The 24,168-nt window shown below is 44.4% G+C and overlaps 1 protein-coding gene across 2 annotated transcripts; it reads right to left on the reverse strand.

The window, feature by feature from the left end:
- Positions 1-669: 669 nt before the first annotated feature.
- Positions 670-23,872, reverse strand: slc38a4 (solute carrier family 38 member 4). Of its 2 annotated transcripts, none has more exons than XM_086103234.1 (16): positions 23,699-23,872; positions 12,869-13,124; positions 12,685-12,778; positions 12,433-12,548; positions 12,259-12,332; positions 12,090-12,182; positions 11,920-12,001; positions 11,756-11,838; positions 11,168-11,226; positions 10,313-10,573; positions 9,415-9,494; positions 9,223-9,323; positions 8,471-8,595; positions 3,212-3,356; positions 2,418-2,515; positions 670-2,229 (listed from the first exon to the last, which is right to left on the reverse strand). In XM_086103234.1, exons 2-16 carry the CDS (start codon positions 12,991-12,993, stop codon positions 2,125-2,127), a joined length of 1,641 nt encoding a protein of 546 aa, XP_085959360.1. In that variant the 5' UTR covers positions 12,994-13,124; positions 23,699-23,872; the 3' UTR covers positions 670-2,124. The 2 variants fall into 2 exon arrangements, with proteins under 2 accessions (XP_085959360.1, XP_085959359.1); XM_086103233.1 differs by lacking the exon at positions 23,699-23,872 and adding an exon at positions 16,615-16,779.
- Positions 23,873-24,168: the final 296 nt, after the last annotated feature.

The raw sequence follows: 24,168 nt of genomic DNA on the forward strand, positions 1-24,168 counted from the left end.
AGCGAGACACAAACATTGATTTCCGAATGCTCGAGGAACATCGAATGCTCATGTTAGAAAAATAGCAAAGATGGCAAACGGAACCGCGTTCAAATTTTATGTAATCCTTGTATTGGGATGTCGCCGCGATAATAGCTTGTGGATGGAATGAATTGCACAAAATTAGACGTTTTTTTTCCACTTTTCTTTTTATTCTTCCTCCTTATAAAACGGCACCACACATACAAAAAAAAAGCCCTTTGAATGGGTACAATTTAAAAAAAAAAATTGATAGCTCACTTTTAATTCCCACAGCGCGCAAAATGCACTGCGCTCCGATCGAAAGCATATTGTGGAAGGGTGGGGGCAAAAGCAATAGGGGTCAAAATAAAGAAACTTTCTTAATTTCGGAGATTGTACCCATCCGGCGGGCCCTTCAGTCGCGATGCTGATGAAGTTTAAAAGGCCTGTGGAAAGCTTTCCAAGGTTCAAGTAATACCTCCCCATGTGTTTCTATGGCAGCAGTAAATGCACAGTGAGATCAGAGCAAACTTTGTGACGACCTACTCGAATCATTCTGTGTCGGTCGGTCGAAACCATGTGAAAAATGGGACAGTTTCCTCCAAATATACAATCAAAGACAAAAACAAACTACTGTCGTACAGCGAGAGGAAAAAAAAAATCAAAATGCATGTTATATATATATTTATATATACTAAAACAACGGATTGCAGAAGATACTCTCAGCAAAACAGAGAGTCGGTGTGCAATAAAATAAAATTATTTACAGAGCATATACAATTTTCCAAAAAAGACCTTGTGCCCCCCCCCCCGAAAAAAAAGAAAAGAATCATCCACATAAACACGATTTCATTTGAAATATCTCTATGCTTCATGTGTTTAGATCCGCATAGGATCTGTAAATGTGACACAGAGAGGAGACTTTGATGTCGTCGTCGTTCTCGTTCAAGGCACCGGTAAATAAAAGCCAATTCACATCCGGAAAGGCACAAGTTCAAAAGATATGACCTACGCAGTCGTGAGGTTTAAAAAAAAAAAATAAAAAAGCTGATTATTTTCAATGAAGGCACCAGTTCATGAATGGATGGTGCCCCAATCGCATTTACTTTTATAAAAATCCATCAAATGAACAACAAGACTACACCGCGATATCCAGTCACAGATTCCGCCTCAAAGCCTGATTCAACCTGTTTGACCTTTTTTTTTTTTTTTGTAAAGCAAGCGTTTAGCTTGGTGTCAAAACGTGTCACATTGTCTTCGCCGCAGTATGACTTCACCTTAATGGCACGAGTTGAAAATCCTCATCACAGTTGTTGACCGCCATGATTGACACTTTCTTTGTGTACTGCATCTTGAGGAAAAAAAACAACAACAACCCAAAACCAAAAAAAACCCCCCAAAACATTCCAGCTGCTAATTGCTTACAAAAATAGCATGCTTTGTTTTTAGTCGAACGGCCATACATGAAGTGCCCGAAGCAGATTCTCCGCATTATGTACAACATTCACCTATTTAGTAGACAGTTATATACATATACCATTTCACTCCCCCACCCCCCTCGTGACTGTAATACTGGAAGCGTCTCCACCGCTTCAGGTCGGTGGATCGCGCGAAGCCCATCGACTGCCGTCACCGTTTTCCCGGATGCGCGTGCAGACTTTCGCGATAAGCCTCTTTTTCTCGATTTACGCAGCGAATGAGACGGACTGGTTGCGAGTGTACACGTGTTTAGTCCGACGCCACAAAAGCGACGCAAGGAAGTGCTCCGTGTTTTCCGGGGAGGCTCGTAGACTCCCGCTCCGAATGTCACATTCGAGTGCGCGGAAGCGGGGCGGGGCATGGCGGCCATTTTGGAAAGTGTGTTCGTTCAGCTTCTTGGCGCCTCGGGAATCGGAGCCACGACGATGCTTCCCAGCGTCTGCTTGTCTCTTGCGCTTCGAGATCATTTTTTGTCTTTCTTTCTGTACAACTAAAAAAAACAAACAAACAAACAAAAAACTCCCCGAAAATACAGCAAAACTCATCTGAAAAGTCTGAAGAACATCTTGATATGTCCGGCTATTGTGGTAAATCTGTTTGAGGAGGGACTGCGGCGTCTCCCCAGGGAGGCCATCGGTGGTGCGCTTAGTGCCCCCCGCTGGAACCCGGTGGATTGTGGATCCAGTCGAGAACTATGAGTGACAGGCTGCCAATCATGAAGACGATTCCCACGACCAGGAAAACAGCAGCCTGGGGTGCGAGACCAGAACAAAATAATACTAAATGCTTTTGGAGAAGGGAGGACGCACGGCGGGACTCTGGTGAAATTTCTGATGAGTCATCATTTTTGAAATTGGGCCCCGCCTGCCGGGTATGTACTCGGAAAGTTGAGACGTTGAGAAAGCGCTGACGGCGCAATACTGTATGTGTGGACCCACCCCGATTTTCTGTGGGGAGCGAAGTGGGACCGTCTTCACCAGGCGGAGGTAAAAGGCCGCCGGGAGGATAAAGATGAGCATGGTGGCTGCCGAGGAACCTGACCGACAAATGAAAAAGGACGTTCAGAAAAGTATCCAAAAAAAAAAAATCCATCCCCACCAAAAAAAAAAAAAAATGCATTCCACATTGCTCCCAAATGTTCAAACTAGCATTCGATGTAAACATTGAATCCGGGAAATTGCAGTCATTCAATGTAGAGCGGTTGGATTTAACCTTTCAGTACACCGCCAATCAGACGTTTTAATTGACATCCAATTATATTGAACTTGGCAGGCCACTCTTCAGAAGGCACAAGTTTAATCATAATACGATGCAATGTGGCTTCAAATTTAAATGAGGTCGCAGCATAATACGAAGAGATAAAGTGCTAATCACAGGCACCCGTATTTAACTCATTCACTCCCAAAGACGTTTTTAAACGTCTTTTCAGACTTGGTCCAGAATTGGCTGGTACTGAATTAAAAAAAAATCACTGTATTTAATGTGGTGGTGTTAAAGTGCCACAAAGAATCTTTAAACCGAATGGCCTCGATTTATATATATATATTTTTCTCACGCGACCGGCGAGCTGACACGACCTGACACTTTAAGCTTCTGCACTTTTTCTTGACTTCACTAAAACACCCTCTGACCCGAAGCCGCTAATCAGACCTCCGCGACAGATCTTCACATGGTCTCCTATGGGACTCCCGCGGATGCTTTTCCTTCCCTTTTTTTTTTTCTTTCTACTCACCGATGAAACCGAAGATGTCTCGGATGGTTGGGACGAAGATGACCAGCATGTTGTTGAAGAACAAGATACAGGCGGCGATGAGCATGTGGCGTGGCCAACTGAAACTTCGGCCGCTGAACAGCAAAGTGGTGATGGAGGATCGAATCTGGACCACAAAAAAAAAAAAAAATTCTCGCATCAAATAGATTATGAGGAAAATCAAAGTTTATTTCCAAAACATTTTGAATAGCTGAGACATGCTCGCCCTGAATGTTAAATAAGGTCATGGATGGGACAGGTCTACTTTCACTTCCACACCAAATGTAAAATTCTAGAGAAGCTCCGCAGCCATGCGCACAAACCGGTTCGCCAACCAAAGGCATCATTTCAGTATGTGGGCGTATAATTTAACAGTGCAACTTTGTCATCGTGATGTACGCTCGCTAACACACACACACACACACACACACACACACACACACACACGTGCATGTCTACACTTCGCAGTCAGGGCGTTTACATGTAAATATCTCAAATGCCGTTTTGAAGACATGCTCCAAATCGCCGTTGCAGTGTCAACAAAACGGCGTGAGCTGCGTTGTTCCGAATCGTCTCCCTGTGGAAATGTTGCGTCCAATTTGTTACATCGCAAGTTGCCGATTATTACGTTTGAAAACGATTTTGTCGATCTAGCTGAGCTGCTCAGTCGCCGATGGTGTAGCGCTACACTGACTTGTGTGCGGGCAGCGCGGCGGCGTCGGTTCCCACTCAGTGATGGTGTGCATGTGGTTGTGGATGGTCATCTGTTTCTATATTTGCCATGTGACTGGATGACTTAGCTGAGCTTCCAATACAGTCAAATGCATTGCAAGTGTCTGTGAAAACCGGCGGCTATGTTTTGTGGAACAATAAAGCACCTGTTGTTTTGACTTGCTATTTATCAGGATTTGGCTCGACGGGATAAGAACTCGAAATTGAACATGGCCTCACTTCGCTCCATAACAACATAATTCGGAGCCTCGTTCCCACACTTGGCATTGACTGAAGTGTGTCAAAAAGCTGTGTGGACATTTGTGCCAAGGGAAAAAAAAAAAAATGCGTGCGTATGTTAAGAGAGCCGACAGATCCCCCCGCTAAGAGGCGCGGTATTGCTTGAGCCACAGGCAGCCCCGTTCAAGCCTCCAGTGGGTGAAAGGTCTCTTGGATCAGGTGTAGCAGGTGCCAAAGCAAGCAGCGGCAAGCTGGCTACACGGGGAAGTAGTTAAAAGGCACAGGGCTTGAGGGCGCGCATTCAAAAACGGATTGTCCTGCGCCGTGCAAGGTAACCGTGAGGTTGCATCAGCCAAGCAGTGAGAGAAAGGGGAAAGGGGAGGGGGGGGGCGGGGGACAATCATCATTTGTAGTTGACAGTTGATTGTTTATTTTTTGACAGTTGGCCTCGCTTCCTTTCTCTTTTGCGGGGTTTTTCCCCCGCTACACAAGCTATGTAGCCCACGTTGACAGATTTATTTCTAATTATCACACTCAAGTAGGGCAAAAAAAAAAAAAAAAAAAAAAAGTCATATTTTCTCCAGTCCAAACCAGGTGACCTTCATTACGACGCAGTTTTCTGGGATTACAGCCCAAACCCCGTCAGCGCGAAGAGTTATTTGAGATACCGACAATGATTTAACCGCCGAAAACCCGACAACCTCGCACCCGCCGTTCCCCTTTCTCCCACCGTCTGTTGCATAATGAGGCTCGGAAAACTCGAACCGGGACGGGGCATTTCTCTCCGAGGCTCCAAAGTATTCGGCGCCCAACTGTTACCTGGCGTGAAGCCTTTGGAGTACACCGTGTGATATTTGTACACTTTTGACTCCTGCTATTTACCTGTCAGACACTCCCCTCCCCCGACCCCCTCCAAACACACACACACACACAGTGAGAATGTGGATGAACGAGTAAAACAGACAGTATGACCAGTCACGACTCGATTATGTTGTTGCTTATTCATGAAGGCATTTGCACACCTCACGCTGACTTCAAACATCTGTGAACATGCACAGCTGCATTCAAATCTCGAGACAAAAAGGAGAAGGTGTGCTGGTTGCCACGTAAATAAATAAATAGCCCGACTGATGACTTTTCAGTTTTCACATCTTAAGCATCGGAAATAAAACCTTAAAATTCAGCTAGCTAGCTAACTCCGAAAATGCTATCGTCCGCAAGTGTGGAGCAGTGCCTAGCGTGCCTCGTTGTTGGCATTGAGTAGGCAATTGTCACTCAGAAGTAGACAGAAGAATGATGAGCGGGGGGTTGTTTTTGACAGACAGGTGGGCCTGGTGCAGCCGCTTTTGAGCGCCTCGTTGTCATGGTGTGGGAAAGCAACGTGATTCCGGCCACTGCAGGCTTGAAGCAAATTTTGAAGACCTTTATTTTCACTTTACAGCGATTTAAAAAATGTTTCGACTTTGATCATCAATTACGTTGGACGACGTGTCGCGGTTTCACGTGGTGTCGTCGGTTCAAATCATCAACGGTGAAACTTGCTGAGTCCTTCGTTCCTTAGTCAGTGCGATTAGACTCTCGTGACTAGTCATGTAATTTGGGGCATGGATTACCTTTTAAAAGCTGGGGCAAAGTTTAATGAGTCTGACATTAGGCAAGTTGTGTGTTCCAGCCAAATGCCAGAGTAAACTCAAATCAGTTTTTTATTTTCATCGGGAGTCCGATGCGGCACAGAGACATTTTGAAATTGCTATTTAGCGCATAAAGGTGACGGTTAACCCGATCTTCAATAAGAGCCTGAGAACTGGGACATGTCTGCCTCCATGCAAAGCCCCCTCATAATGCACTGAATCCTGGCAAAGCCTTGTGTGATCCCACCTCCGTTTTGTATCTGCCCTCACGTGACTGCACAACATCGTACGTGGCAGTTGTGCCACCCAAACACGCGCGTTATTTGCGCCGTCGCGTATATACGACTTCTCCGCGGGGACCGAGGACGGCCGACCGCAGACAAAGCTTCATGTTAATCTTTCGCTGAAGGTCGCCAAGCAAAGTAAAGGTCAGGCGAGGATTCAATGTGACATCCTCAAATGTCAGGTGGAAACTTGGCAGAGGGACAAACGCCGCTTTCCGTCTGACGTCTCACCTGAAGGCAAGGTTGTCCCTGTCACGGTACAGTGAATGCGGCCCAACGTACTGCAGACGTGGCAATTTGCGACAAATAGGTTATTGACAGGCCAAATATGCTCTAACCACTGGTGCAGAGCAATTCAAACATGTACTTCTGCCTTGGTTAATGCCCTGCCCTTATTTCTGACACTTATTTTTAAGAGTTCTTGCGTGTTTTCGTGAGGTTCCAGGAAATTAGCATTGACCCCCAGATCCATAATTCACAAGCATTGTGCTGTCAGAGATCATCAGCTCTACCATCGGAAATGATCCAATTTCTTGGACCAAAGATGATTTACTTACAACAAATAAAAAATATTTCTTCATCTATCTATGCCAGCAATGTATAGTGGTAGCGATAGCAATTAAATACTGTATCTTCCACAAGATGGCAGACAATTCGCAGTTTCCTACCTTGTAGTTGCAGAAAAAATTCTGGCTCATAAGATGGTAGCAATCTGTGTCGAGCAAGTGTTGTTTAAATCAGGGGGTGTCAAACTCATTTTTGTCGCGGGCCACATTGTAGTGACCAATTTAGCAATTATCGTAGAAGTTGACATGTTTGATTTGCTTTCGTGGGCCACATAAAATGATATGGCGGGCCAGACCTGGCCCCCGGACCTTGAGTTTGACACCTGTGGTTCAAATGATATGGAATTCAACTGCACCGAGCACAGCGCAGTGCAACATTTCGGGTTTCCAATATTTTTGCCCCGGCTCACGCAGCTAAATAAGACCACGAAAAGATTCGAAACGACTCTGTGTGATGCATTGTTCCATAGCGCCCCCTCAGGCTAGCCCTAAACGCTGTGGTCAAGGTGAGGGTTTTTCCACTGTCCACTCCCAGCCAGTAAACTTCCATTGCGGGGTTGGGGGGGGGGGGTGATCCTCTCGCTCCCCCTCCCTCAGACACATTTGCTCCACTTGAATCCACAGTGTCATGCAAGGAGCGTGTCTGGATGTCAATGTGCTTTTGTGTTGGCTTGTATCTGAGAGTGATCGGAGAACTCTCGCTTGATTCATGACTCATTCAGATGATGTAAAACAGTGGAGATGTGTTTTCATCACAAAGGGCTGCTGCATCAGCCCTGTCTGTCTCACTTGATGACTCACTGACAACATGGCCGCTGCTGCCACCTTGTGGCTGCAGGCAGCCTCTACAACCCGACAACGACAAGTTGCTATGTGACCAAATCTAAAAGAGTGCATGACACTTCCTTTTGGTCAGCAGCCAAATTTGTCCTTGTGTCAGATGAAGACCAAGCTAAATTTAGACCCGGGCCATATTTGGGAAGGTACTATGTGAATGAATTTATCCGGGGGATTTTCTATCGGGATCATCATCACAGGCTTATTCGTTACTCAACATGCCATCAGACACTGAAGCAAGGAATGAGTGCTGATAGTTCATATGCAAGCAATTGCGCCCCCTGTGTGTTAATTAAAGCATTTCAGCAACTAGAACAAGTGAATGTGGACTGCACAGTGTTCTGCAGGGAAGAGAACATCAGCGGCGTCCTGATTATGACACAAAAATCACATCCTGAGCGTCGAGTCTCTTTGTAGTATTTATAGGTTTTCCTGTTTCTGTGAGTCAGGCAAACAGTGAAGATCTAAAGCGTCAAATATAGTGTGGTTGTAACCATGTTGACGTTTTGCTAGTTTCTTGAACTAAACACTGGTACTTGGTTGAAATCTAACATAAATATAATGCAAGTATGTTGGGACACATTATGTTGTCAGATAGAAAAGGGAATTACAGCCACCTAGTGGCAGCAACAGACCTTCATATCTATCTATCTAGCTAACTAGCTAGCTAGATACTCTAGCTAGCGTATCTAGCTAGCTAGTAAGACTGTCTGACTATTGTTATTGTCAAAATGTGGTACAAGCACGACTAGTGGCACACAGGCACCCTCTAGTGGTCTGAAAAATACTGACTGAATTAAAAACGAAAGAGTGAAAGTGCAGTTCAGATGTATGAACGTCCGACGCAATTTTGAAAATATGGACACGGGTTAAGGATAATTTTTTCATCATTTCATTGAGTGACAGCTGTTATGACAAACTAGAGTCTACCACACGTGTCTGATCAACTATTGGATACATGAAGGTACTTACAGGGAAGAGCACAATGGGGACAGTCAGCGTGACGGCAGTGAGGACAGCCAAACGCACCAGCAGTAGCAGGGTATCGAACTTGTAAACCTTGGTGAAGGTGTGAAGCAGCTCCGCCTCCACGTTTTCTGTGATTTTTATTTTTATTTTTTGCAACAGAAACAGCCACTTGTGAGATATATGGAAGAACACGACAAGGTTAACAAACCGGTCTTGTTAAGGCATGACATTGAATCCTAGCACGGGTCCGTTCACATGCGGGTGCATGCGTGGATCCACATGAGAGAGAAAGAGAGCGATCTGAGCGTTTGGACCATGTTTGGAGGCCGTCCGTGTGGGTTGCCAGGCCATGTTCTTTTATCAGTGCAATTCACACCAGGGCCGACTGAAAATAAACACTCGTTTGCAGGCCAACTGTGTCATGTTAGTATTCTTAGAAAATGTTTGACATTCAGGACGTGTCACTGGTGCCTCTGATATCGTTATCTCGGCCTTTGGTTGTTGAACTTGGACAATACGAATGCAAGATGTAATGTTTGGATGTACTTTTCAATGTTAAGGACCGTATCACAGTACTGCTTCCTGCCAGTTAAAAACTGTGAAATGCCGCCTACTTAAGACACATTAAGTACAGTACATGAGTGGGTATAAAACTTCCCGTGTCATGTCTGAACATAAAACTATGACAGAAAGCTCGAATATTGATTAGTCATCTTCACATCGACAGTAACAAATCAGTTGTCGGGTTGAGTTACCGTAAAAGGTGAGGTAGCCAAATAGCGCCGACATCATATACATGACGAGCATCGCAAAGATGGACAGGTTGGAGACGGTCTGCATCTTCTTCCTGCTGCGACTGCAGAAATAACGCCGTTTGTTTTTTTTGTTTTTTTCGTTGCCCACCGGTTTCAAAAGTACAGAATGTCGCTTTCGGAAAGTGCACTTACTCTTTCAGCTCACTGTAGATGGGCAGCACCTCCGGGTGGCACACGAAGGCAAAGGCCAGGATGGGCACAGTGTACGCCGTCTGGAGACAAATATCGTAGCGTTATGGAAGACTATTTGTCTTGTTTTAATGGGAGTAGGAGACAGTCGGTTTTCAATTTTTATTTTTTTTTTGAAAAGTGTCATGTCTGTCATTTTTCCGAAACTAATGTACTATACTGCTATTTGTTGTATATGGAGACTGGGCTTTGCCACAAAAAAAAAAGATAATTGACCCATTAATATGGATAAAATTGCCCACATTAAGATCTTAATCTCGTAAATACATCACAAACTATGACCCCAAAACAGTATAATAACATTTCAAACTCGTGTTCCATTATTCTTAATCATAAACGCCTTCATTAAAAAAAAGACTCTATCACTTCCAATAACAACACAGGCTAAACTTAAACTCCTCCTCAGTATACATAGTGGTGCCTAGACTTAGTTTAATTCGATCCATGACCGTAGCTCAAAACGCTAATTTACCAAATCATCGTTCCCCATTGAAGTGAATGGAAATGCCATTGATCTGTTCTAGCCCCACATTGTGCTTCTTGTGGTGAACTTGTAAATACCGTAGGAGGAGTTGCAAAAGTAAGAACTACATTCTTCTTGACAAGGACACTTAATTAAATTGGCTTTAGGGACCATTGTGAGTCACTGTGAAAGACAGTTTTTAATTTATATCCCCGTGTTACGTTCTCAGTGGCACACAAAGACGACAAATCCTACATACAAGAGACACGACACACCCTTCAAAACCACCTTCACCAAACACTCAACTTCTCACCTTCTTCAAAAGAAAATCTAATCGCACTCCCTTAGATGTAAGCAAGCAACCGGTTTCAGGCCTACCTGTGAGTTGAAGATAAAGTATTTGGGCGTGCACATGTCCTCGTCGTCGTGGTGCGCCTCGAAGTGGACGCCGGTGGAGGCGTGCGCGCCGTGGCTCTCCGTGACGGCCGGGGAAATGTCCGCCCGGGAGAAGTCCGTCTGCTCCGAGCGGTTGTGTAACGCGTACACGCCCGGCATGTGCGAGGCGTTCATGCTTAGGTTGGCTGATGGGTGGTCCAGGAACGGAAGAGGGCAGGGGAGCTGAGTTTTCTTGTAGATCACCTGAGAAATTTATGTGGAGCTTAGTTAGGTGTGATCACAGACAACATCTCTTTTTAATAGCAGCAACCTCCGGAGTGAGCAATTTAGGCCCAACTTTCTCAAAATGTAACCCTTCCATGCACCCTGTAACCTGATAACATGATAAGCTGCCCACTGTAGTAACCGCTGTCCCTGAAAGGGTTAAGAAAAATCTGTTCTGGATTTTTTTTCAATTTCCATCTGCCGGACGAGGTTACCATAGTCGTACAGTCAAACCTCGGTTTTCGAACGTCTCTGTTCTCGACCAAATCGGTTTTTTTGTGCCTCAGATTACGACCGAAAATCAGTTCTCGACCAAACTGAGCGCACTTGAATGCGCCACTTGGCTGGAACGGATTATGGTCGAAAACCGAGGTATGACTGTATTTCTGAATCAGGTGAGAAGGGGCGGGGGCGTTCATTTACTTCTGAAATTCTTTACATAATGGACGTAAAACGACTCAGTGACAGTCGTCTTTACGCTAACGCTATCCTTGTAACAAAGGAATTTTGGAGTTAGATCATCAAATCCTTGTTGAGCAAATGTTATTTTACAAAAACTAATAATAAACTTACCACTCCCAGGAAGAACACCATGCAGGAAAGAGAAAAACCACTTGTGTAGCCCAGGTAGCCTGCAAACGAAATAACCCATTCATGGACGTGCAGACTCGGCTAGCAATGACAATGTAGATATCGTGGCTAGCTCTTACTCTGCCCTTCCTATAAACAGCTGGAAATGCGTTTGAATGTCGATCCCAGGATATGGGTCACAGATGTAGGTCGAGTCGCCAAAAATAGATGGATAAAAGATCTGAGGGGCTAGTTTGCAAGTGGGTTCTTTTACGAGTCTAGCTCTCCTTAATTCCGAAGCAGGTTTTGCGGGAGCCGAGCCATTGGAGCATTCGGCCTGGCCCATAAAACTTCATGCGAGTGATCCAGCTGACTCAAGGGCTTCGTGATACTTTGCTTGAAGTCGCATTTGCCAGAGCCGACTGAGAAACGGGTGTTAAATTACTTTCGGCTGGCGACAGGCGGCCGCGAGGATGCGACATGGATCTCGAACAACTAACAGCTTGTAAAGCATCTGGTGATTTACGTCACTGGCCGGAACATTAGGAACCCCTGCACGATCCCATGCGGTTTGCCGATGTGCCAACTTACCGAGGTTTTTCAGCAGCGACAAGGGGAAAATAATTCCAATGGACACAAATATCACCAGGTAGTTTCCGTTCAGGTACCATTCACTGCACACACAGGTGGCCCAATCATGGATTAGCATTTGAAAATATTCCATCCAGACTCGAAAACCGATAACGCACACTCACCCGGTGCTTTCTTCTAAACCCAAGAATGCCCGAATCACTTCCGGCAGCTCGTACTTCACAATAAAGAGGTAGCTCGACATGGCTGCAAAATGACATCAAAGTTTAGCCAAATATTTGAATTTGTTTTCATTTATTCCGTTCGAATCACATTTTCTTAACCTGCACCTTACCACCGATATTTTGCATAATGATGGATCCAAACGCCGCTATCTTTCCCGGCCATCCAAACGCCCTTTCTCCCAGTTTTTCGTAGATAAGGGATCCTGTGATACGATTGGACAATTAGCCGCTAAAAAGCTTCAAGAACACAGATTTTAATCCTTTATCTTGATTACCGACCTCCTTCCTTAGCGGTCATAAGGAGCAGATGCACAGAATACAAGGAGAGGATGGCGACCGCTATGAGTAGGAGTCTAAGAAAAGCAAAGGTTCATTGTTAACATGAGAAAAACGGAATGACCTGGATTCCTCATTCTCATGATGCAAATATGTCTTGACACGATAGCTACTCACGTAAACAAGACAATGCCCGTGTTGGCCATGGCGTACGACAGGCCCAGGATCCCGCTGCCCATGATGGCGTTGCTTAAGTTAAAGACGGACATTCCAAAGGACGTGTGGCCCGGATGCTGCTCAGAGTTTAAAAAAAATAAAAATAAAAAAGACAGAGACGAAGCTGTGATTACTTTTTGATGAGCTCATCTTCGTCGTAATACATCACCGCGGCCCACAGAACAATGAAAACCGATTTATGAGTGTACTCACGTATTCTTCATGGTACTCTTCATATTTCTTCTTCATCATTCCATTCGTCAGGAACTTCTGGCTCTCGCCATCATCCATGTCGTCCAGGAACTGACTGCAAAGGCGCCGAATGAGCACAAAGCGTTTTTTTTTAAAGAATGTCTACCGGAATTGTTTTTAGTGTGATCTGCATGGCGGTACGCACCTGTTGATGGTGGCCTTTTCGGAATCGATGGTCTCGGTGAATCGGTCATCCAAACTGTCCATGCTGTCGTCGTCGGCCTCCGTGGCGACTTTCCTCAGCTCCATGCGATCCACGATTCCCGGCATTATGGTTCACGGCGGGGTGACTTATTTCCAATGCTCGCTTGACAGTCTCAGCGGTCCCAAGATAGCAATGCGCTGCTTTAACCCCCGCTTAACTGCTTTCTTTATTAATTTTTTTTAACCCTAATATGACCCTAAAAAGGAAACAAAATCAATGTCAGAGTTGCTTAAAGAAAAATCCATGTTACAGATGACTTTTTGACATGTTTCCACTAGCAAATGAGCACCATTTCCAGGAACTGTTTGTTCTGTTCCCTCACAGCGGAAACGGTTCGCTTGACACAACACGGGCGCCTCTCGTATGCCGCTCGTCAATTCAAATTTCAAAGGCGATAACCGTAAGTGAGCCAAATAGTCGATCCAGTTTTGTGTTTGCGCTTGTATACAGAAACATGCCAAAGGCGGCATAGTACACGTTGAGATGGATGGTCTGAGTAAAGTCAAGTGGTGAAATGAGGTCACGGATGCAAGGAGTTCTTTAGCCGTCAAGAGGCCCCCTTGTTTGCGTCGGAGGCCTCAATGAGCCACTGGGGAAGGAGGCGTGCTTCACATTTTCCACTTTAACATCATTATTATGTCATGTAGACATTTAGTGTAACACGAATTGCTGTGTCCGTCCTACAAAGAGCTCTTAGACCGGAGCGAGAATGTCCGTCTGTCGAGTAATCCTCAATGTGATGAAATTCGACACCATGGTAGATAGATACAGTGGTACCTCTACTTACGAAATTAATTGGTTTTGGAAGAAATTTCTTCACAAGAAAAGTTTGTAAGTAGAGACGCGTTTTCCATGTAAATGCCCTAATTCGTTCCAAGCCCCCCCCCCCCCCAAAATACAGAACAAAATATTTCCTCAAGCATAAAAACGCATAAAAATATGTAACAAATACACGTTACAATTAGATCATTGCACAATAAATGAGAGTTGTGCATAATGTAAAAAGAAAGATTAAAGTCAAGTCAAGTCAACTGTATTTATAGAGCACTTTCAAACAGCCATTAAAGAATAAAAATGATGGTCATTTAACTTTTAACTGCGTCTTCATAATTTTTTGCTCTCTTTAGTCCATGTTCTCTCTCAGAAGTGGTTTTTGCCTGGCGTTTTGGAAAGAACTGATCCAAGGACCTTTGCTTTTGTCGGCTTTTAACAATCTTTCGAAAATGCAGCATAGTGAGCAATCGCCCGACTGGTGAACACTTTTTCTGGGTGATTCACATTTACGTAAAACCATCAGAACACCTCCTGGGTGAATGACGAGGACACCTAGCTATCAGTCTACACACACAGACGCATATGGTAGAAGTCCCTTTTAGCCAATGGGATGCCAGGATGATGCTCGGGAATAGCCAATGGCAGAGCAGCAATGAGTATGTTGCATTCAGGAAACTTGCAGCTGCGAGTAGCGGGCCAGACTGTATTTTTACCTTTCGTATCTTGAAATTTCTTTCGTAACAAGAGGCAATATTTTCCCGTTGCGACGTTTCGGAACTTGAAAATTTCACATGAAGAGATTTTCGTAAGTAGAGGTACCCCTGTATAGCTGAATCTTCACTTAGACCGCCCTCGATGTTGTGACACGTTCCTGTTCTGTGGTCGCTTACTTTCTCAGAGTAACTTTTTGGATAATTAACGCTTCTCACACCATTGATGTTCCACAACCAGAAAGGTATCATTTGCCTCGACGACTTGTTTTACTCGACTAAAAAGCTACTGCTGAGCCGAATCATCTTTGCATCACAATACACATTCTCTGTTTACAGTCAATAGGTTCTCGTGAACTGACGTCAAGAGATTTGATCAACAAACCGCCTGACCGCCACTGCTGATTGGATTTAACACACAGTTAGTCATATAATTTTGTTTCGCCTCTCCGGATGGAACCTCGGCGTGTGTTTTAACCCTTTCAGGGACAGCGGTTACTTCAGTGGACATCTGATCATGATATCAGGTTACAGGGTGCATGAAAGGGTTAAGCCAGGGGTGGGCAATTATTTTTTGCATTGGGCCACATGACAACCAGAAAATATTATGGAGGGCCGGATCAAAAGGGTGAACTAAATTCGACATAATATTAATTGGATTTCTTTATTTAAAGATAAGATAAGATAAGATATCCTTTATTTGCCCCACACTGGGGAAATTTACAGCCTCCAGCAGCAAGAATGTAGGCAGAAAGAAGAAAGAAGAAAAAACAAACAAACACCGTTCAATTAAGTGCAATATAAATACAAAATGGATAAATCGCAGTGCTATTTACAGTTGTTTTTCACATCATTTAATTATTATTAATATTGTTGTTGCTATTTTTATTCAGCAGCCTGACAGCAGTCGGTAGGAACGAGCGGCGTATTTTGCATTTTTTGGCACGTTTTTCAGACTTTAGGAGTACATTATTCCGTCGTATCGAACGGGATTTGCTTGACTTGGCGCTACTGCGGGCTTCCGTATCGTCTCCCCCTTCCTCCCTATGCTCTGCAACTTCAAGTAACTGTCCAAATGAAATGAATGCAGTTGTTGACATCGAACCTTAATTGCGTACCAACCTTCGGCGGGCCGGATTAAAAAGACCAACGGGTCGGATTTGGCCCGCGGGCCGTAGTTTGCCCACCTTTGGGTTAAGCCAATGAGATTATGCGTGTACATTACCGCTAAGAACCATATCCTGGACCCACAAGTCCGCCTAATTCCTATTGTGTTGCATTTTGATGCCTGCGTGTTGACTTATCAACGGCAAGAGGATTAACCTGTCCGACTGGGTTCCCTTCACCCCACCCGCCCCCCCGTCACCCTCGACGCCATATGATGATATCGACTCACCTATACTGGAGTCACGCCATCCTGCTTTGCTATTTAAGCTTGTCTGGCCGTGACAAACGAATTGACACATAGCATTTTAAATGCGCATCGACTGGCTACATCTGGAATACACATGAAACCATGCGTATCTAGCCGCAGAGACGCTGCGGAAGATTTCCTTGGGAAAACCCACATGCTCGTAAATGTGTCCAAGAAACATAGAATGTGAGAATCCTTGTGTCCTGGAAAGTTTCCACTCTTATTTTCAGCAACTGTGTGGTTTTTTTCTTAAATGCCACTTAGGGTCGCACACTGACCTAATTTGTTGAGACGGGTTTTATATAACTCGCTAGCATCAATAAATAGTCACTAGAGGTGCAACTCGTGTGCTACAAAATCTCTCAAAAGTCAATGAGGCGAATTGATCACTATCCACACATAATGTTACCAATTCAAAAATCTGATGGAAAAAAAATGGCATTGAGTCACATTACTACCAAGCAATGCAATGATTTGCAGGCCGTCTTATTTTGGTTTCATTCCTAAAACTTCTTCTGAGCCAATTCCTCCACCCAAGCATAGTCTTGCATCAGCCGACCACTTGAGCACAAAATTCTTTCAGCAAGGCTGCAGAAAAGTGAGGAAAGTAAACAACAGCTGTTTTTTTTTTCTTCTCCCCGCCCAAAATATTCTCTGGAGCCCCGTCATGCATCAAGAAAAGGCTCCAAATTGCACATTTGCATACTTTGGAATCAGGCTAAAGCATGAAATAAAAAGCTAATTCCTTAATTAATTAATTCTAATTAAAATAGAACAAACATACTCACACTTTACGGAAAATTCCTACAAAAAAGAAATAAAATAATGATCTTGACCGCTCCTTTTATCTTGGCCCAAAAATATGTTCTCGTCGTCGGACAGTAACAGAGAAGTGAAGGGTCGAGAAGCTGCGGGGCTATTTTGTAACTCAGGTGAGACAGGGCCGCTTTAAAAAGGGGGGAGGGAGGACTTCGGTCACCCAATCAGGACGGGTCTCTCCTTTTGAGCACACTCATAAGAATCCCTCCCTGCCCCCCCTGCCCCCAATGCGCACACAATCACACACTTGCACAAACTGCCTCTGCCAAAACGAAAAATAGCATCATTATGATACATTTGCATTAAAATGAGCGTCGGACACCATCGCGCACTCGTGAGCTCACGTGTCACGTCCGATATCGTGACGAGAAGTCACATGACCTTCCTTTTAAAAACGAACCCACCAAAAGTCGCCGCGCACACGCACATGACGGCCCACCACACACACATTGCCAGCTTGCGCTGCTAGGCACGAGCCCACAGTAGGCTGTGCCGCCTCTCTGCCAATCAGAGCGCGGCGGCGGCGGCGGCGGCGGCTTGTCGCTGTGCCCAAGGTCGCGGATATGTCAAGGATATGAGGCGTTATCTTGTCACATCGTAATGTTCAAACAGAGAGAAACAGACGAGCTCCACTTAAATGAACTTTGGAGAATCCTCAAATTGGGGGGCTCGTCACGATCAATCCTCGTCCTTCCGAATAATACGTGGAAAATCCACGATAGTCTGGACGAAAAACACTTTTTTTTTTAACCACATGCTTTAAACATATTTGAATTTATTGAATCACACACAATAAAATAGAAAATACTGTACATGAGTGTTTAATGCTCTCCAGGCATTCGATTAACGGCTAAAGGGTTCACTGGTGACTGCGGCTCTCCTTTCCCACATGTGAAGGCATTGCAGACAGTATAATGCAATTTAAAAAAAATTAAAAATCTCTCATTTGAATATGAAGCAGGAGAAGATTGTGCCAAGATTGTGTAAATCGATCCCTTTAGTGACTAGCCGGGAAGTATAACTGCGCATTAAACTGCAAAAGAGGCTCAAGTGGACATTTTCCATAAAAAAATATGTTGACTTGTTTCAATCAGTCACTCCCCCCAGCCCACCCCCCCAAAAAATTGCCATCTTGAGCGGAACCTTAAAAACATTGTTCAGGAAGAACCTCAATCGGCTAAAAAAAAAACGTCATTAACCTCCTAACACATATCCTCTGCCGTAGTATATTTCCCCCAAAAAGTTGTTAAAGTGACACACGGCAGCAATTTACGCCAAAAGTCAGTCCGACAACATTCCTCAGATAACTTGGACTGCTCAGCCAATCACCTGTGAACAGAAAACTGCGATACTGGAGGAAAGCTGGAGGGGGAGGACTGGGGGATGGAGTAGGTGCCACAAAGTATAGCGTCCGCCACGACAAGCGTGCGGCCATGTTGCAAATAATCGGGAGTACTCTTCTCCACTTTTGAGAACGTAACCCTGCTAAAAGGAACACTGTGACACTTGAAGATCAGTTTCCTGGCAACAATGGGGGGGCCGCTCGGTCGCCGCACCGTCACCTTTGTTGACACCCCCCTCGTTATGAAACGCCATATTGCTATAAATATATTCACACACCGCCATGGAATTTACCACCGTCGATAAGTCCTGTGTCTTTTTTTTGCAGACCTTGAACCAACTGTCCCTCTGCCAACGGCCTATTAGCCAACTATAATGGTCTGAATAATGCACCACCCTTGAATTTGACTACCGGTGAACGTCTAAATCCAATTCGGCGTCATCGAAGCAAACTTCTAGTCTCTTTTTTTTACTTTGTGAGTGTCTTACTTGACCTAGTTTACTTGATGCGACCGATTTCAAAAGTCGGTCAATAAGATGCCAAGTGGGGCATGTTTGTGCCACCGTCGTCGATATCAAAAGGTTTGTTCATCTTCCCCTTTTTCATCCGATCCCCCTACCGCGTGACTAAGTCAAGTCAGTATCAGACCCACGGAAATGGGACAGTCCACCCCACTGCCACATGCTCATTCAAAGCTAGAATCTGAACACAAAAGTGCTAAATTAATCCGAAACCTCTGGATGGGTCGTTAAAAACTGTCCACTGCCCTCGTGACGTAGAAAACCTGGATATAATAAATCGAACAGAAACCATACAGAGAATTTCAAAAACCGAAGGAACCTGATCTTGGCTCATAATTCTTCAGTGGACTGTTAAAATCCTTAAGAGCTCTATCGAAGGTTTGACATTGCCCGCGGGGCCTCGAAGAATTTCACAGGTCTGAGACGAGATATATTTCTGTCTCCGGTGTTCCGCGAATGTGTTTGCGAAGCCGCTGCCCTTCGATATGACATAACAGCATATGCATATGATAGTGAGTTAAGACATTGAACAAACTAGTCGACTAATCTACAAGTCGACTCGTCATCGATGTTTAAAGCCTAAAGTCCACTAATCACAAATCGTAATGTTTGGCTTCTCGTCTTCCGATTTACAGAGGACTTTAGCTTGCCCATCACTGGACTACAGCACGTATCGTACCGATAAAGCAACTCAGCAACTCGAATGCCCGAGTGTATGAAAATATGATGTTTGTGGGCAGGGCTGTACATCCAAATATGTTTTATATCCACTTATGAAAGAGGCCCTCTGCATGCACACTGCATGAAAAAAAATGGATATGGGCAAAAAGAAAACAAACTGAGCCGCAGTCTGAACATAGCTAACGTCTGTCAGAATTTCCAAGTGCCACACGTACAAACACAAAGCTTGTGCGGCGCACACAATTGCCTCAGCCATTCCTAGTCTGTCCGTGTTCCCACATGGGAGAGTTCTGTCATCGACGTGACAACTCTCCTTATGTCACTGCCGGGGCACATGTTGTGATGAATGCACGCATAACAAATAGGACGCCAAAACATATAGACAAACCTCCAATGGCGTGACATGACGGCAGCGGTAACAGCTCGTATGTCCTAACCTTGTTTGTGACCTGTTCCTCTTTCTTATCGCTTTGCATTGATCCGCAAACGTTTGCGTGACGGCAGCGGCGTACTCTCGCAACTCCTTGCTTGTGGGCGTCAATTGAGGAACAGAAGGGTTAGAGGGTTCAGCTAGGGAGATTTTGATGGTCCCTTGATTTATTTGTTGAACATATCGCCGTTGAAAGTGCTCAGCCAAACGACTAGGACGATCCAAGCTTCGAATTTAGTGCTCCGCACCAACGTAGTCATTTTCTTCCTGACATTATTTTCGATGTTTATATTTGTAACTAGAGCCTTTATATTTCTGTATTGTAACGGCTGCGTCTTTGCAAGCTTGAATCATTTGGCAATTGTCTGGTCTCCTTTGTCACCTGTTATGCAACTTATGGTCAGGCTTGTGCATATTATGTACGAGTTACGGCGGTTGCCTCCCTCAGCTTTGCTGCGCGGGGCTCAGGCAGCAGTCTCACCCCTGTTTTCCTTGGCCTGTCAAAAGGGTTGAAGAATGACTTGAAATGCTTTTTCCAATTCATTCTGCCGGGCCGTCTTGTCTAAATGCATAAGCAGAGTGCTGCAAAAGCAAACACAGCTTGTGTTTCAGACAATGGCTCTACAGAAAGCTCTCCAACATATCATTTCAAGTATGTGAAATTGACGAATAGTCCAACTGAAGAACAAACAGTCAAAGAAGCTTCATTTGTTTTCATTTTCGTTTGGAAACGTTGACCCTGATACTTTGGCTAGTTAGCATGTCACGCTAGCGGCTAATAAAACAGTTCTCTGCTATTTTTGTGGGGCGATCTGATAACTGAGGAAATAAAGAATAAGCTCATAATTTTTTGCGACGTATGACTCGAAACTAATAAGCAACACTCGCAGAACTGTTGTATAAAAGCAATCCAAAGTTGTGACATTAGCATCGCAGCGGTGACGTTAACAAGCACAACATCACTCGCTCTCGCGTCACATTGTTTAATTGTCGGTCAAACCAAGGGTCCAAGCAGCTGTGTGGGCAAACATCCCACCGTGTTTACAAGATCTCAAACGACACACTGAGCCCTTGTGGTTGACCTGTGACCTCTGACCACCATGTGGAAAATAGGAAAACAAGCCCCCACATCCCCCTCCACGAGTACCAACAGTGCTTGTCACTAAAACGAGAAGAGTCGGTCCCTCGGATAGGGCGGTTCACCTTCGGGGGGCTGAAGACTGAGACGTATGAGCTCAAGCGTGTCTTGACAAGTTGTGCACCCCACATGAATCGGCTTGACGCTGTGCTGCTAAATTCATTGCTCAAGTGTGACCACAACTTTCGCCCAAGCAGTTATTACTTCTGCGGTTTAATCACATTTTTACATGGTGGATTAAAGGTAGATAACCGTTATAGACTTTTGAAAGTAAATCCTTGACAGGCATTTGAAATAATTTGAGTCGAGAGCAAAGAAAAAAAGTAAATTAATACATGAACATTTTTTAAAAAGTGCATACTTAATTTTGGCCCACCGTCAATATTACATGTCTTTATTTTGTGCAACAAAAATGCTTTTTATCCCAATAGGGACCCTCTCCAATTTGCATTCTACTAGCCCAACACCGCTATTAGCACCAGTACACTGTACAGTATGTCACAACCTACCACAAGTTGTAGTAACTGGAACAGTCTATTGTGACAGATGACAGTTCTCAATTATGTAAATCCATCACTATGGTTGCTGTTCTTCGGTTGACCTTGTAAGTTTTGAACTACTATTGAAGGGCAGCTTTAGAGCAACAGTATGTAGCAACAGTTGCTGTTTTTGGAAGCTGTTTCGACGCCAAACTAGTTTGTAAGACCTAGGATGCCGCTTTCTACTTTTGTGTTTATTAGTATAATTATTCATCTCAAAACGTTGCTCACATATAGACATTAAAAAAAAGACAAATCATATTGCATAACCGAAAAGAATCTGTGAGGTCATGAGGCATTTCATTATATAATTGTTGTTGACCAGTACAGTATTACATCTACCCGACAAGTATTTACCACGGCGAGATAAAAGTCCATTCCTACTTAACGTCATTTTGATCCTTGACTTTTAGCTGTCATTCCAGTGTTTCTTTCTTCAACGGAAATAAACGAATGTCAAATGGATGTTGCGCCATATGTTTCATTGAGGGGAAACGTTCTTCCGCTGCGAGTAGATTTCAACACCCTCAACCACTCAATCTTACTCTCTGGCCTGCAATCCCTCGACATCACTGACAATGTCCTCAAATGGTTTCACTCATATCTCACAGACAAGAGGCAATTCATTCACATCGACAACTGCTCCTCCTCCACTGCCCCCCTGTCCCATGGTGTCCCCCAGAGCTCTATGCTTGATCCCCTTCTTTTCATCCTCTACCTTCTCCCCCTCGGCACAACCACTTTCACTGCCGCCCAAACCCTCATCCACGCCTTCATCACCTGCCGCCTCGACTATGGCAATGGCATCCTCAACGGTACAACTTCCAAACTCCTCAATCAACTACAAGTACAAAACCTGGGGGAACCGAGCCTCCTCTGTCTTTGAGTACTGTCAAAAGTGCTTTCAAATTCATTGTATTATTATTCAAATTATTATTACAAGTATATGTAGTGAAGCAGGCCAGAGGAGAATATACTGTAAGTATGGTCACCGTGTATTAATAGTAAGTAGCCAAAGAAGCAACGACAGGCCAGACATGCCACTCAAATATGCCCGAGATGCCCCTGACATTCTCCTAGCCGAATCTCATCTTTGTGTGTGTCTGTGTGGTCAGGGTGCGTTGCCTCATAACGGCTGTCTTAAGACCAGGGTAAATACACTCCAGAAAAGTCCTGATAAGCAACACAATGGAACGCTATAGAATATGTCGGCCAAAAGTACGCAATGACTTGGGGAAAATCCACAGAACATTTAGTTAGAGCTTTTTGCACTTTTTTATGAGGTAACCACTTGCACAATTTAAGATTTGTATTACTATTGTGTTCTTGGTGTTAACAAATGATAATAATGCACACTTTTGATTGCCTCTAATGCTGGTATTATTTAATTGAGCTAGCATGAGTGAAGTGTTGTTAAAAAGGTCATTTTCATCATTTTTGCCCCAGTCCTAACCCCTCCCCCTCGTCACAATATCGAAAAAATTGTGGCTACGCCCCTTTTTCTAGTGGCAAAATTATTGTACGTGTGGTCCTATTGTCTCCACATAGACAGTATGTGCATATTTTGGGATCTGGGATAAAGGACCGTGAGTCGATTAATCATTCTTAAGGGACTTCTAATGCACGAGGCAACTAAAACTCCAGCATAAGATGCCACCAGAAAGAATTTAGCTGTCTTCAGTTGAGCTAATAGCACCAGCACCACCATTGGAACCCATTATTGGAATCACAACATCATAATTTGGTCACGGTGAGCTCTCTTGTTACATAAAACCCCACCGTCCCCATTTCTCAATCTGCTCTCCTTGTCACCCTTAGTCGTTGACAGAAGCGTGTTCGCCCCCGCGCCATGTGAGCCCCACGGAGGCAGGCAGACCCTTTTTTTGTTTTGTTTCACAGCGCATGAATGGGGGGGGGGGGGTGAAAAAGGGAAGCTAGGAAGGTAGTGGACGTGCAGTAAAACGAGCAGTACTACGCACACTTTTCCGTGTTCATGCAAAAAGCGTAACTGGGCTTTTGATTTCAGAATGGAGTAATTGGAAATAATTTGCATGGCTCAGGCGAAATTCCCTTTTACGCGCGGCGACACCCTGCAGGAAGCTCTACTGTTGCATTCTGGAAACTCATCGTTCGAAAGCAATCATATTGTCCAATCATGAAACAAACAAACAAACAAAAAAAAAAACCAGCTTGGAATTCATTTCAATCCTGCGTATATGTGAAGTGATCTGTCATTTCCCGAGTGTTAAACCGACAAAATCCACACATTCAAGCCAATTTCAAACAATAAGAACTGTTCACACCTCAATGCTAAATGATCAATTTGAAGATGCAGCGATTGCTTGCAGGATAAATGTGACTTAAAAAAAAAGGGAGAAGAGTATACAAAAGGGCTTACTTACCAAGTGTGAGTGGACAGCAATTGTAAGTAGCAGCAAGCAGCAGGAGGAGGAGGAGGACTATTGGAAAGAAGAGATGGAGACCCTTCCCATTTAACAAGCAAGGAGACGGAGTGGAAATTTCCATGTGCCATGTGATGACGGCAGCTCGTAAAGCTTCGTGTTACACTACTGGGTGGTGGGAGGGTGGAGGGGTCCCGAAGTGACACCCCAACACCCACCCCCATCGACCTCCGGCAATGAGCAACCCCCCCCATGTGGTTGTCTCAAGTGTCTTCAAGTGATCTTTGGAGTATCCAATCCAAACGGTTTTCAAAGGAATTAAAAATAGAGTCCGAGTCGAGGTTCGCCTTTGTTTACATTCCGTCTGGTCACATTAGAGGAAAACAGGGACAATCCGGAAGGGAAAGTTAAGGAAGGATGACTCAGACGTGGCGGATTCTCCACCGAAATACACGAGGAACTAATCTCGG

This window comes from Hippocampus guttulatus, chromosome 22 (assembly GCF_054856545.1).
Source record: "Hippocampus guttulatus isolate MCC_2025c chromosome 22, RoL_Hgut_1.0, whole genome shotgun sequence".
Classification (NCBI taxonomy): Eukaryota; Metazoa; Chordata; class Actinopteri; order Syngnathiformes; family Syngnathidae; genus Hippocampus; species Hippocampus guttulatus.